Source organism: Stegostoma tigrinum, chromosome 5 (assembly GCF_030684315.1).
Source record: "Stegostoma tigrinum isolate sSteTig4 chromosome 5, sSteTig4.hap1, whole genome shotgun sequence".
In the NCBI taxonomy this organism is placed as follows: domain Eukaryota; kingdom Metazoa; phylum Chordata; class Chondrichthyes; order Orectolobiformes; family Stegostomatidae; genus Stegostoma; species Stegostoma tigrinum.
The window spans coordinates 1,138,702-1,154,975 of NC_081358.1; the positions used below are offsets into that span (position 1 = coordinate 1,138,702).

Here is a 16,274-nt window from a genome sequence, read left to right on the forward strand (position 1 = left end):
ACTGCTCATTTAAATCCTTATTCGATGAACTCGATGCTGCCCATAGTGAAGTAATCCTCCTGACTGATTAAGTGGTTAAGTTTTGAGAAAGAAATAAGGTGTGCAGTGACCTGACAGACATCAAAACTAAATAAGCTGAACTGTGAACTGCAGGGAAAGGCCACAGACTTAGCACAATATTAGCAGTGCTAGAGCGCATCTGAAGAAGGCAGCAAGGAATTCAACAGGAGTTTCAGGAGTTCAATGTGTTGAAACAAATCATTGTGTTGGTCTCCAATCTAATCTTACAAATGAGCAGTGTGGTTAGCTACCAAATTCTATCAGGTGCTTCGTTACAAAGTAGAGGAGATATGGAGATAATTACCTATGCAAAATGATATTGAACTGAAAATCAGATCAAGGGATAGTGAGTTTGTGAACTCGTAAACAGAAAAAATACATGTAACATTTCCATGCTTTTAAAGTGAAACCTTACTTTGGCTTCACATGCCTCTGCGTGGCAGCATTCTACCATTTGAAGTTAATCCAGTCCAAGTATCATAAGGCTTCACAGATAGCCATTTGATGGACTGCATACAACTAGCAGCCTCAAACTAAATTCACTGGCAGATAATGTACCATCACAGGCATTATACTGAGATTTGGTGAGTAGAAGACAAAACAAAATTTATACACAGGTAGTCTTATATAACATAAAAATTAAACTGTTTATATTTTGTTTTCTTCAGGGTAAATTCTGAGTTGCACTTTATTTAAAAAGTGATCTGTACTTAAAAAAGTTGAAGATCACTTATCTTCAAAATGCAATGCAGAAAGCCAAGATTTCCTTCAATAGCACCTTCCAACCAGGATCTCTGCTATCTGGATGGACAAAGGCAGTAGATGCATGGGAGGTAAAAAGCTGACGTTTTGGGCCTAGAAATACCACATTGATTCCTCTTGGGAACCCTGCAGCCCAATCAAATGGTATCAATGTGGATTTCACCAGCTTCAAAATCTCCCCTCCCCCCACTGCATCCCAAAACCAGCCCAGCTTGTCCCCGCCTCCCTAAACCGTTCCTCCTCTCACCTATCCCCTCCTCCCATCTCAAGCCATACTCCATTTCCTACCTACTAACCTCATCCTGCCCCGTTGACCTGTCCGTCCTCCCCAGACTGACGTATCCCCTCCCTACGTCCCTACCCATACTCTCCTCTATCCATCTTTGATCCACCTCCCCCTCTCTCCCTATTTATTTCAGAATCCTCTCCCCATCCCCCTCTCTGATGAAGGGTCTAGGCCCGAAACGTCAGCTTTTGTGCTCCTGAGATGCTGCTTGGCCTGCTGTGTTCATCCAGCTCCACACTTTGTTATCTCGGATTCTCCAGCATCTGCAGTTCCCATCATCTTAGATGCATGGGAGGACTATCAATTGCAAAATCCTTTCAAATCCACACACTATCTTGAACAGACTGCTGAATCAAAAATCTTGGAGATGCCTTTTTGATAGCACTGAATGCACCTAGATACATGGATTGCAAAGGCGCAAGGCAGCATACACTACCCTTCCTTAAGGGCAATTAGTGATGTGCTATAAATGTTAGTTCAGTCAGCAATGCCAACATCCCACAAGAGATTTTTTTAAAAACAATCACTTCGGACAATGTTGAAAGAAAAAGACGACATCTGCACAAGTGAGCTGAATGTTCAATTATTGGCCTGAAGTCTTAGACAGGAACGCCTTGATTAGGTCCCATATAGAACTGATACCTGGGTATAATGAGTGCTTCTGTTAACACTTTGACAAATGTTTGCAGGTGCTTACTTTCCTTTTTCTGCACTAATAAGATATGAATGTTTTCACTCAGACAAATATTAAGCTTGAGAAGGTCATGGTGAGCTGCCTTCTAGAATATACCTGAGTGGCTTGTTAATCACTTTCAGCAAACAGGTAATATTGATCACATTGCTGAGGATCTGTAGTAAAAGATAGGCTAGACTTGATACGGACAGCAGACTTCTTGTATTTAACAACACAAACAAACCAGTTGGAAATTCGACAACAGTTGTTAATTGTAAATCATTATTGATTCTCATTATAATTCCTGGCTTAGTTAATTACCTGAATTTAAATTCACCAGGTGCAGTTGGTCCAGGTCTCTGTATTACTAATTCAGCAACAAAAACCAGTATGTTATTATACCCCTTGTAAGAAATGGGACGTTATTCTAAAAAGCACAATTTATTAAAGTTAGAAACACTTCATAAAAAGAGATTTACATTTCACAAGGTCACCTCAGCAGAGAAACTGTTTTCATTCGCTCTTTGGAAATATCAACAGAAAAAGTTCAGTTGGTCTGGCAGCTTCTGTGCAGAGAAATCAGAATTAACATTTCAGATCCGTTCTGAGGAAGGATCACTGGACTCAAAACTTTAACTCTGATTTCTCTGCACGGATGCTGGCAGTCGTGCTAAACTTCTTCAGCAACTTCTGTTTGTTTTTGATTTACAGCATCAGTACTCTTGGTCTTTACTCTGAAACATCAATATCTCTTGGCTCAAATTTCCAATATTGATATCTCTAAGTTGTAGGATGATGTACCCTGTGTTTCCTTCTCTATGGAAGCGTTGAGAAGGGTCTAGCAAATGGCATTCAGATTGACAAACCAAAAAAAGTGGCCTCATGCTGGGAGAGGGAAAGTAAAAGAGTTTACCAGCTTGACACCTTGATCACCTGTCCTCTAATTCATTGGAAGATTTCAAACAAATGATTGATTTGGCATAAAGTAACAGCAACTAGGAATAAAGTTTGTTTAAAAAACTTCTTCAGGTGGCAGGACTTGTCAGATAGCTAGCTACCTTAGATGGAAGGTGGACCAGGAAAGATGGAGGAAGACCAAGGGATTTTATTCTTTTATCAGTATTGGTTTGAAACTGAGAACTGAGTGGAAAATGACCTTTGGATAATGGGCAGCAGATTGTGTCAAACAAAAAAACGAGCTGTGGTTTGTTTGAGAGGCCACGCCTGGCTTAATTATAGGTTGGATCTTGATCTAAAGGTTCTCCAGACGCTTTGACACAGGGAAGAGCAGTATGTTTAAGCAGACAGCAGATGCTGGCCAGGACCTAAGAACTGGTTTAGCAAGTCTGGGAGAGACCTTATACTCCAGCAGATGGGTAGATTTTGAATGGCAACTGGTACCTCATGGAGAGATGGTCAATTTGACATTGAGAGGCTAGTGTTTTGAATTAGGTTTTAGACAGTCTTCCAGGAACTGGAGTTTGGCTGTTGATATGACAGCATGAAAATCTAAACACTCCCTGTCTAATCTCCGATTATCTGCCACTGAAAGTTCAGAGAATAGAAATTAAGTTAGAAGTATCACTTCCTCTGAAGAACTGAAAAGGTGACCCTGATTGATTTTCTGAAGATATTAATTAAGAATCAATCATCTATGCCTAGGGAACAATGCATGAAAACCACGCAAGTGATTTGGCTAGTTTTATTTAACCCTTAACTGCGTTCGTTTTCTCTTTTTTTTTGCGTGAATCAGGGTGGGGGCACAAGTTAACAAGTGGGTGTTTAAACATAGATAGTGCTTCGGTTACTTTGTTTAATTTTGTTCTGCTATGGTTGCAGTACTGTTAATAAATTGCAAAGTCTTTTGTTTAAACTACAAACTGATGTCAACAATGAATATTTGCAGCGTCTATGAGTGGTTATTCAAAAGTCTGATTAGGAACCTGTTGGAGTCAATTTTGAGGATCTTCGGTTTTAATTTTTCTGTGTTGCAAATACAGAAATAAAAAGGCTGATGTGATTGACAGTCTGTCTCGATACTGTAATAGTGCCAACTGTCCATTTGTTTCCTGGTATGTGTGAATCACACAACCGTCTTAGGTTGTATATTTTCCTGTCTATTTATCATATCTAAACTATTATTGTATCATGTCTGAACCATTCTTAATAATCATTATCCAGCCACCTTAAATACATGTACAATGAGTTGGCTGCCCCCCTTATGTATCTGTAGCCCATGAATCAAAACTCTTATATCCTGAAGTACTTTTATGTCCTTCTGGGGAAGTGCATAGTGCAAGGGAATCTATTTGTAACCACGTACTCTAAAAGAGAGTCTTGGGATAAGGTCTATTCTAATTGGATAACAATACTCCTGGTTTCTATTGTTTGACAGCGAACACAATTAGACTGATGATGACATGGAACTAAATATGGTTGATCTTTCAAAGAGCTAGCACAGGTATAACAAGCTTCCTTCTGCGGAGGTATCTACACAGCAATGACAGATGTTATTCCGCGCAATGTCTCAATCAGCTTTTACTTACCTGCATTTTCCTCATCTCACTGCATATTTCTCTTTATGATTCCCTTTGAAAGTTATTATTGAATGTGCTTGCACCACTTTCAGGAAGTAGATTTTCGATCACAATAACATATTGCATAAAACAATTCTCATCTGCACTGCTTCTTATTTAGCAATCATCTTCAATCTGGCCTCTGTTTACTGACCTTCCTGCCAATGGAAACAGTTTATTCCTAGCTACTCTATCAAAACACCTCATGGTCCATTTCTTCCAGCTACTATCACAGTATGTTGTAATCATGAAGATAAAGAATGGGGGAAGTACTTGCCTACTGTCATTAATTGTCCACTTGCTGAGGCCATGGTCAACTGAAGAGTACAAATTGCCCTCTACGATAGCAGCTTCTCCTTTCATTCCGACTTGCAAATGGCTTGGTGACAACTGGAAGTCTATGTTCTGTTTTGTGGTGTTATCTGGTAGTTGAATGTTTACTGTCAGATCTTCATCTGTCTGCTGCCAATGATATACCGGTTCTGTGAAATTAAAATCCATTTCTCACCATTACTAACCAAAACGAAACACAACCAGCTACCTCCCGTAACTTCTCCCCGCTCACACAACCACAAAGTCCTTTTTTGTGGACTACTGTAGAGGAAAATAAAAGATAGCAAGTGCTTCATGAATCTAATATTTTAGGACACTAAAATGTCACTCTTGAGCAACACTCCACGTAAATGATACATACGCGCATACACTTTTGTTTTACTCGAAGCTTTTCTCTGATTACAGAAGACAGCTGAGAGAACATTGCGGAATTTTGAATTTATATGGGTTGGGTCAGCCCAAATTGCACAGAAATAAATTATACAGAAAACACTGATTATCCTCCTTCACAATACTAATATTCTTCACTAGTGCAATAATTTTATTTCAATCTCAACATCTGAAAGCATGCAAGGTGCTTAATGTCAATTGAAGCTTTATAGGAAATCTTTTCTCAGGATTCATTTCCCAGAAGGTTGTGTCCATTTTAAAACTTCATTAAGGATTATAGTTTCTGTTTCAAAAAAAAAGTAAAAATCATTTCAGCAACTTATTATGGAATTAGTGTAAATAATCTACTCTGCTTATATCTTCAAATATTACAGGGAATATATTAGATAAACAGATTATATATCACAAGGGAACAATTCCTGGTTCAGTTGCATCCAGCATTACAGCCAAAAATCTAAGCTATTTACAGAAAAAATCCATGCAAATTACTGTAAACTACTTATGACACATTAATTGTAGTATTTTTGACAAGCTAGCAGAAATAACAAAGGCCATAACTAAATAAATCAGTCCCTCATATACGCCGTCAAATACATAGTGAAATCAGGATAAAGGTCATTAACCCTTAACGTTAACGCTCTTATGCTCTCCAGAAACATCATCTGACCTAAGCAATTACGGCACTTTTATTTATTTCTTTCAGAAATCCAGCATTTATAGTATTTTACCTTTCATTAGGTATTTTATGTATCTTAATACAAGCAAAAGCAAACTGCAAGCTTTGAAATGGTCATTCATTAATATGTTCTTGACAGTTTTTTTTGAAGAAACTGCATACACAAATATATATATTACTACACTACAGAATTGTGACGTGGAGAAACTCATGTTTGAAATATTTTGAAAAATATTTTGGAAAAAAACAACTTGCTTCCCTCAAAAGGCTCAGTGGGCTTTCAAAATGAGACGCAGTTACTGTAGTTATGAGCTAAAAAGTCTACCTGAAGTTTGCTCATGTCAGAGATCACAGTCTGAAATTCTCCAAACCCCATTGTTAAAAGATTGAGACAGGAGAACTGTCAGCATTCTCAACTATACAGAAATCACCTTTTAAACTGTATCTAAGACATTCAGACAGCATTTGACTCAGTGTGGTGCCAAACAGTCCAAGGAAAACTCAGAGTTAAGGTGAACCCTCCCCACTGTTGGGAGTCATAACTCAAACAATGCAATTTGCCAAGAATCTTACCTCCTGGCAGCATGACTTTCTCAGGGTAACTCCCAAGCCTAACTAGGAGAGACAAATAAAGATTTCATCTGCCTGCTGCAAATACTTCTGTCCATGAAAGTATTGGCAGAAATGACTGTCCTTGTGGAAACAAAGTCCTGTCTTTACTTCCAGGATACCATTCACCACACTGTGTGGCAGCACCACCACTGCGCTAAATAGCAGACATGAAACTACAGCAGTGCAATTGTACTCAAACACGCCATGCAATATTATGTGGGATAACAAAGTGTGGAGCTGGATGAACACAGCAGGCCAAGCAGCTGCTTGGCCTGCTGTGTTCATCCAGCTCCACACTTTGTTATCTCGGATTCTCCAGCATCTGCAGTTCCCATTATCTCTGCTGCAATATTATGTCCCTGCCTTTCCCCAACTCTACCATTATCATCAAAGGAAGGAATCAACACTGGTTCAATGTAGAGTGCATGAGGAAATGCCAAAAGCATCCCAAAACCAGCCCAGCTTGTCCCCGCCTCCCTAATCTGTTCTTTCTCTCACCTATCCCCTCCTCCTACCTTAAGCCACACCTCCATTTCCTACCTACTAACCTCATCCTGTCCCCTTGACCTGTCCGTCCTCCCCAGGCTAACCTATCCCCTCCCTACCTCCCCACCTATACTCTCCTCTCCACCTATCTTTTCCTCTATCCATCCCCCTCTCTCCCTATTTATTTCAGAATCCTCTCCCCATCTCCCTTTTCTGATGTAAGGTCTAGGCCTGAAACGTCAGCTTTTGTGCTCCTAACTTGCTGCTTGGCCTGCTGTGTTCATCCAGCCCCACACTGTGTTATCTTGGAGTCTCCAGCATCTGCAGTTCTCATTATCTCTCATTCCACAATGTAATTAACTATTTGCTGCCAGGTAAATTTCATTTTGTACATATTTTCTGTTCCAGTTTATCTACAAGTAAACCTGCCCAGTGTTCTGACAAAGGGTCATACTGGACTTGAAACATCAACTGTATTTTTCTCAGATGTTGTGATGCCTAAGTTTCTCCAGCATTCTCTGTAAATCTTCGTCCACTGCGTGGAAAAAAAAACTGCTGTGTAAACAGCACTGACAGTGAATATCAGTAACCCACTTTTAAAAAGTGCAGTAATCCATTCCCATTTCAGTGCATAATCAAAAAAAAATACAAAAAGAAAGTTACAGTCTTTAAATTATAATTTTATCCTCCACAAAGCTACTGATATATTTGTGCAGTCCTTCTATAACTGCACTAGAATTTGCTGCTGCAGTAAATAGGCTAATGTTTATGAAAAATTCTTAAAGTTCAGCAAAGTAGCTGTCCTATCTAACTCTCTGCTTAAACCGTCCCTTATCCTCACCAACGGAAAGTTTTTCCCAAGGCATAATAGATGACGGTAAACAAATAACAGGCACTCTGGTTTTATCCAAGCTGTCACGTGTAAACTATCTTCTTTACCATTACCAAAGTTTTTGCTCTCAACTGTAAAACTGTACAGCACAGAGAAAGGCCATACAGCCAATCAACTATAATAACCAAGTGTGAAGCTGACGTTTCGGGCTTAGACCCTTTATCAGAGGGTGCTCTGATGAAGGGTCGAGGCCTGAAACATCAGCTTTTGTGCTCCTGAGATGCTGCTGGGCCTGCTGTGTTCATCCAGCTTCACACTTTATTATCTTGGATTCTCCAGCATCTGCAGTTCCCATTATCTCCATGCTACGTTACTTATTGGTATGGTAGACAGAACTGTCTTAAAAAAAATTTTAGCAGCATCTTGCGCATGGAGAATATCACCCATGTTCTTACTGCGTAATAGCAGCATGAAATTGTTAGATTCAAATGTTGCTCAAATTTCTTTCCCAGGTTAGTCTGAGGGAGGGCATTCTTGGGGGGAAAAAAACTGGCAGCCTTGGGCCCATGACGTCTTACAATTTACAGCAAGCTACCCCAATGAGAATGCACCAATCATCTCATTGAATGTCATACTGTATTCTGACATCTCTTCTGATAAGTGTAAGATGCAAAGCTTCAACAGTATGTCTCTATTATTAAAACTGTAACTTTTATCAAGGTCATTCTTTCCTACCGAAAGAACTATGACCAGAAGTCTGTATAAATAAATGAAAAATCCTTCACAGGGAAACTGCATGATGCAAATCAATGGCAAAAATAATTACAACTGCAGCTGAAGTTATTGGCTTTAGCACATGTTCTCAAAACTTCAATTTCTTTTTCCAATTTCTGGCATTGATATATGGCTGCCTTCAAGACAACCATTAGTGGTTTCTCCTTCAGCTGAGTCTTGCAGCTTAAACACCATTAACTATTTCTCCAACATCTTTTTTTGAAATGTCTTGGTAACCTAGGATACTAATGGATGTTGGTTTCTTTTTTCCCTTAATCACAGGATGCATTAATCATTCTGCCGATGAAGGTACACAAGAAAAGGAAAAACATCAAAGACCAAATTAACACAATGTGTTTAGTGCATTTAGAATCATTTTTCTTTACAAATTCCACATGAACCTTGCAGACATCCTTCAAGAAATGACAATTTTGCTTAAGCATTATTGGCACAGTTGACCAGACCAGCAGTTAATTTCAGAAGATGATGGTGAGCTGTCTTCTTGAAATGAGTGTGTGGTTCAGATGTACTTACTGCCATATGAAAAGGAGTTCCAGGATGTTAGCCTAGTGACAACATAATGTATTTCAAAATCAATATTATATGTGTCATTTGGAGGGGAACTTGCAGATGATGATTTTCCCATACATCTTCTGCCCTTGTCCTACAAGACGTAAAAGGCTGAAGGCTTTGGAATGCTGTCCAAAAAATCTTGGTGTGTTATTGCAGTGCACTTCATAGGTAATGCACATTGCAACCACTACTTCTGGTGTAGACGGGAGTAGATCCTTAATATGGTGGACTGGTTGGCAACCAAGCAGAAAATTGAGGAATGTGAACTGAAGTGACATTTCTAACCAACATTCACAGTGAAGTTGCCTTCAGTCAAATAAGGTTTGAAATTAAACCTAAATATTTATAACATTTGTTAGAAAACAATAAATTAACGAAATGTGAAACAAAGAAAATGTGGAAAACAAAGAAATGGACCATGAGGTGATTTAGAACATAGAACATAGAACAGTACAGCACAGGACAGGCCCTTCAGCCCACAATGTTGTGCCGACCATTGATCCTCATGTATGCACCCTCAAATTTCTGTGACCATATACATGTCCAGCAGTCTCTTAAATGACCCCAACGACCTTGCTTCCACAACTGCTGCTGGCAACGCATTCCATGCTCTCACAACTCTCTGTGTAAAGAACCCGCCTCTGACATCCCCTCTATACTTTCCTCCAACCAGCTTAAAACTATGACCTCTCATGCTAGCCATTTCTGCCCTGGGAAATAGTGTCTGGCTATCGACTCTATCTATGCCTCTCATTATCTTGTATACCTCAATTAGGTCCCCTCTCCTCCTCCTTTTCTCCAATGAAAAGAGACTGAGCTCAGTCAACCTCTCTTCATAAGATAAGCCCTCCAGTCCAGGCAGCATCCTGGTAAACCTCCTCTGAACCCTCTCCAAAGCATCCACATCTTTCCTATAATAGGGCGACCAGAACTGGACGCAGTATTCCAAGTGCGGTCTAACCAAAGTTTTATAGAGCTGCAACAAGATCTCACGGCTCTTAAACTCAATCCCCCTGTTAATGAAAGCCAAAACTCCATATGCTTTCTTAACAACCCTGTCCACTTGGGTGGCCATTTTCAGGGATCTATGTATCTGCACACCAAGATCCCTCTGTTCCTCCACACTGCCAAGAATCCTATCCTTAATCCTGTACTCAGCTTTCAAATTCGACCTTCCAAAATGCATCACCTCGCATTTATCCAGGTTGAACTCCATCTGCCACCTCTCAGCCCAACTCTGCATCCTGTCAATGTCCCGCTGCAGCCTACAACAGCCCTCTATACTGTCAACAACACCTCCGACCTTTGTGTCGTCTGCAAACTTGCTGACCCATCCTTCAATCCCCTCATCCAAGTCATTAATAATTTGATCGCGCATGAGGTCCCACTGGCATGAAATCTAACCTTTTCTCTGGTTGGTGTCCATTTTCTCCACTTCCGGCTCCTTGATAGATTTTCCATCAATCTGGACAAACTTGAAAGGTTTGTCAGAAGCTATCATCAGGCCAGTGCCATCCTGCTCTACAGCTGCATAGTGTGGAGCTAGTTTTCCATGTAGAGTTTGGTGCCTTGAAACTTCATACTTGTTGCCCTCTGCAAGTAAAACAAAGAATAAAGGCATATAATACACAAGAAGAGAGAATAACATTCAATGCTTTTTACAGGACACAAGTGAGAAAATCCATTGTCCACTGAACTTGCAGAAATTTTCTCACCTCCCCTCCAGCATGCAATAATTCAGGAAGGAGTTTCTACAAGCATCCTCTGGACCCTTGCTGAAGGGGCCATTCTTCAATTATAATCCCAGCAGCTTCAGGCACGTCAGCCAACTTCAATCTTAACCTCATTTCAACTTCAGCTGTGTTCAGAAATTGTCTTACTTCGAAAAGGAACCCTCACTTTGTTTCCTTCTCTATCCCACCCCAGGGCACAGGAACCAAGTGTGGCTAATCAATGCCCTGTCTTACACCAGCCTTACTGCCACAAACAAGAAACTTCCTACAAAAGCAAAAATATTGAGAATGCTGTAAAACTGAAATAGAAGCAGAAAATGTTGGAGAAACTCAACAGTTCTGCCAGTATCTGTGAAAAGAAAAACAAGAGAGTTAATGTGTCAAGATCAAAGTCCCTTCTGCAAAAAATAACTTCATTTCTGCCGTTACACCATTTAGGTCACTTATGAGCCCAGCATTTGGGGCATTCTGCTCAAAATGCTCTTGACCATTTCAGTGGAGAATTCACTTCTCAATATAATCCCTCATTTCAAGGCTACTCAATTAAACCACAGAAGCATCTTTCAGTCATCGAGATTTACTAAAATTGGCAGCAAGACTTAGTTGAAACAAGCAGATGCTCAATATATTTATTTCAGAGGAGACAGAACACACAAAGATCCAAAGTGCACAGCCAAACAATGATACTGCATACAGCAAAATGAGCAGCATCTTTCATAGAAGGATACAAACTTTGGCAAATTCCTCACTTGCCCACACAGTATTTTTTTTCCCTCCTCTCCTAATGCAATGTTCATACCCAAGTCCACTATATAACACAGCCAAACACCATCCTTACATGCACCAACCTGCTGCTGTAAACCTTTCAAACATCTTAATTACTTCAGGACCTGACTATTTTAATGTTCTCCTGGCTGGCTTCCCATCCTTCAGCTGCAAGGAACTTAAACTCATATCAAACTCTGGTATTCTTGAGCCAACTTGCATCAAGTTCCAGCTCCTGAGGACAGAGTGGTCACTGACCATCATTGATTCCTAGCTAAGCAAAGCCTTGGTTTTAAAATATTCATCCTTGTACGGCCTTTACCGTGCTTGCCCTCTGTAACATTCGCCAACTCTAAGAACACTGATGTTACTGTATCTGGCCTCTTGTGCTCCCTATTCCCTTTCCCCCCAAAAAACGTGACACAAATTCCTGATATAAAGGACAAAATGAAACAAGAGATCAGTATTTGTTATGAATCAGCCACTGTTCTACTAATACTATTTCATAAAACTGAAACATTTAACAAAATTATTAAATCTGAATTGCCGGTTAATTTAAAATAATTAAATATACAGATCATTGAAAGTCCTTGGCCTATTTCACGTCTTAATTTAAACTCACCAAGGCTCCTTAGACAGGTTGTCCCAAATGTATGACTACCGCCATCTAAAAGGACAAGAGCAGCTGATACGTGCAAACAACACCGCCTGTAAGTTCTCTTCTGAGCCAATCATCCTGACTTGGAAATATATTGATATTCCTTCGGCTGGGTCAAGATTCTGGAGCTCCCCCTTCCGGGAACCATTTCTTCCAGGGCAATATGGTCAGGCCCAACCAACAAAGCCTACGTTTCCCTAATCAATTTTTTAAAAATTGACTAATATTAAAATCCCAATACAAATTGAATCCTGAAGAGTTAAATTCAGTGTTCATTCAACATCCTAATCAACATCATAGGACATAGAACATCACAGTGCAGTACAGGCCCTTCGGCCCTCGAAGTTGTGCTGACCTGTGAATCCAATCTGAAGCCCATCTAACCGGCACTATTCCATTATCATCCATATGTTTATCCAATGACCAACTAAATGCCCTTAAACTTGGCGAGTCTACTACTATTGCAGGCAGGGCATTCCATTCCCTTACTACTCTCTGAGTAAAGAACCTACCTCCGACATCTGTCCTATATCTATCAGCCCTCAATTTAAAGCTACGTTCCCTCGTGCTCGCCGTCACCATCCGAGGAAAAAGCTTCTCACTGTCCACCCTGGCTAATCCTCTGATCATCTTCTATGTCTCTATTAAGTCACCTCTTAACGTTCTTCTCTCTAACGAAAAAGTCCCTCAGCCTTTCCTCATAACACCTTCCCTCCATACCAGGCAACATCCTGGTAAATCTCCTCTGTACCCTTCCCAATGATCAGGAGCTTGGTAGGACAATCCTCTCCACCTGATTGCAATGGAGGCTGAGCAATTTTGAAACATACCAAGACTGGTCATCAAGATAAAATGCATGATCAAACATTTGAAAAAGTGGAACTTGAAAAACAAAAACAAGGTTATGCCATGGAAATGTAACATCTTTAGAATCACAGAATCCCTACTGTGTGAAGGCAGGCTATTTGGCCCATCAAGTGTCCCACCCAGACGGTTCCCCTACCCTGTCCCCTTAACCCAGCATTTCTCGCATCCAACCCATCTAGCTGCACATCCTGGTTATTATGAGAAATTCAACATGGCTCACCCACCTAACCTGCACGCTTTGGACTGTGGGAGGCAACCAGAGCACCACACAGACATGGGGAGAATGTGCAAACTCCACACGGATAGTCGCCAGAGGGTGGAATCAAATGTGGGTCCTATGCGCTGTGAGACAGCAGTGTTAATCACGGAGCCACCTTCCTAATGTTCCATTACTTCCCCTACAGATTTGCTAAGCTGATGCATTCAAATTTTTGAGCACATACTACAGGCGAACTTGAATTTTTTGAAGCATGAAAATCAATTTGAATTAACAGTAGATGACATACTAGCTGCATAATCTCCTACAATACCAGCTGCAAATTGTTTCTTGACCTCAATTTTTGATGCTCCAGCCTGAATGTCATCTAGCATGTTGGTATTTAACATCTGTACCAACAGATGCTGATAGCATATAAATATATGACAACAAAATCAATCCAACTCATAAAACCTTTATGTTTAAAAAGAAAAGGGCAAGCACCCTGGAGTCATTCCAAGATACTGATCTAATCGCAGGATTTAGATGGTTGTTGTAAACCACTCATGATTTGGTTCTTGAAGCTTAACACATCTATACATAAATACCAGACTGCTAACTTGGTATCAGATACCTATTAAACTCAATAAAACTTATTATGAATAAGAAGACCAAACAATCATGAGCAGAAATTTTAATCCCTAATATTTAGTACAAACTATGGATGAAAACACAGATAAGTAATGCATACATCATTAGTTAAGTCACTCTGAATCCTTGGGTGCTTTATTAGAAATCATAATGAACCATTTTGTTTTACATCTGTGCGAAAGGCTTTGAAGTAGTCAATTCCCAACATTATAGCTCTGCCTCACTGCTTTCAATTTGTATTCAGCAATATCTTTGGACAATCATTTTCAGTACAGAAAACAGGAAATAACTTACCATTATTTGCACAAGTGATGGTCAGCCAATCTACAGCCGAGTGGAACCCGCTTCCTCTGATGTTTGACTCATCCTTCTCTGTCTTGAGTAAAACAACATCTATCGAGTGGGTACTCTCTTTCACGTAAGAATGGCTATGGACTATCACAAAGGGATCTCCAAGCTTTTGTTGGAACATTATCTGGAAGAGAAAGGGAATGGTCAGAAGACCAAAAGGGCAGATTCAAACATTCTAAGCCATTATGAGAAGAATCACCGATCTTGAAAAACCCTCTTTGAAACTGAGCCATTGCACAACAGCTTTCAGACTTCTTCACTGAGATCCTGACAATTGCATGAAGGTAGAAACAAAGATTTTGCTGAAGCTTTTGAATAATTTTCAATGATTTGAGATTTCAGACACCAAAGTAATAGCACAAACAGGTCAAAAGCTTTAAGGGCATAAACACCAAGGCTTTCTTTCCTTGCACACAGAATCACTTACAGGTTTTGCAGGCACTGACTTCTAACCTCTGGAAGGACTAAAGTAGTCCAAATAGAGTTTCCAAAGTTGTAGTGTCCTCTGAAAAATCTTTGGATAGTACACTTTGCAAATACCAGTTCCAAAAAAAAATGCTTACAAATATAGAGTCAACTCATGCAAAGTGTGGCACAGGCTCTGGGTAACATAATCCTCACGAGATCAGACTCAGCTCCTTGGCCTTAATGTTGTGAAACACAAAGCAAAATAAACACCACAGTACACTATGAGCCAATTAGCCTGTTTCTGAATTATAAAAAAATTTATGTAATTCTAAGGCATGTCTGGAGACAAGTAGCAGTTTGAGCTTCTGTGTGAAAGCAACTTAAGTTTTCAAGGCTAGGATTTTATTTCAAATCAAAATAAACCACTAAATGAACAAGAGACAGTAGGAACTGCTGATGCTGAAGAATCTGAGATAACAAGGTGTAGAACTGGATGAGCATAGCAGGCCAAACAGCATTAGAGGAGCAGGAAGGCTGATGTTTTGGGCCTAGACCCTGTTCCTGGAGAAAGGTCTAGGCCCAAAACGTCAGCCTTCCTGCTCCTCTGATGCTGCTTGGCCTGCTGTGTTCATCCAGTTCTACACCTTGTTATCTCCATTAAACTAAAGGTCAGGAAGATTGTGAAATTTGCAACAAAATACATACAAAATTTTAAATTATGCAGAGTTTTCATGAGATGAATAAAGAAAAGATTATGCCCTTTCTGAATACTGTACAGCACTCTGGTCGCTGCATTACAGAAGATACAGAGAAGATATAAAAAAGACATACTAAAATGAAATTAAAACCGAGAGGTTGTAAGCTTCATCAAAATACTGAACAAACTACATCCATTTCTCCCAAGAAAACAGAAGGCTAAGGGATGATTTGATATAAAATTTTAAATTATGAAGTGGTTTGAAAGTGGAAACATTTTCTCTGCATCCAACCTATGAGGGAATTAAACACTAAGGGTCTTAAATATAAAATAACAGTCACTAACACATCCAACAGCGAAGTCACCTGGAATTTCTTTACTCAGAAAAAGGGGTAAGAATATGGAATTTGTACCCATAGCAAAAGCTTTCATCTGATTTAAGGATATGTTAGGGGAAGGAGGAAAGGTTTGTAAATACATGCATAAAGCCAAGATGACGGATCGATGGTGGAGGCTTGTATGTAGCATTTACACCAGCATGGACAACTTGTGCCAAATGACTTCTTCCATATTCATGAAAAGATAGAAAACATCCTTTATTCAAAGCTAATAAAATGTGAGGCTGGATGAACACAGTAGGCCCAGCAGCATCTCAGGAGCACAAAAGCTGACGTTTCGGGCCTAGACCCTTCATCAGAGAGGGGGATGGGGAGAGGGTTCTGGAATAAATAGGGGGAGAGGGGGAGGCGGACCGAAGATGGAGAGAAAAGAAGATTGGTGGAGAGGAGAGTATACGTGGGTAGGTAGGGAGGGGATAGGTCAGTCCAGGGAAGACGGACAGGTCAAGGAGGTGGGATGAGGTTAGTAGGTAGGAGATGGAGGTGCGGCTTGGGGTGGGAGGAAGGGATGGCTCAG

General features: G+C 40.1%; 1 protein-coding gene across 1 annotated transcript in view; it reads right to left on the reverse strand.

Annotated features, from left to right (window-relative positions):
* Positions 1-16,274, reverse strand: part of nudcd1 (NudC domain containing 1) — a 119,398-nt gene that overhangs the window by 46,575 nt on the left and 56,549 nt on the right. Inside the window, exons 4-6 of the mRNA XM_059646315.1 lie at positions 14,198-14,378; positions 10,438-10,626; positions 4,635-4,839 (exon numbers count right to left, since the gene is read on the reverse strand). Of these exons, the coding sequence (XP_059502298.1) occupies positions 4,635-4,839; positions 10,438-10,626; positions 14,198-14,378 (575 nt within the window). The remainder of the gene's footprint in view (positions 1-4,634; positions 4,840-10,437; positions 10,627-14,197; positions 14,379-16,274) is intronic.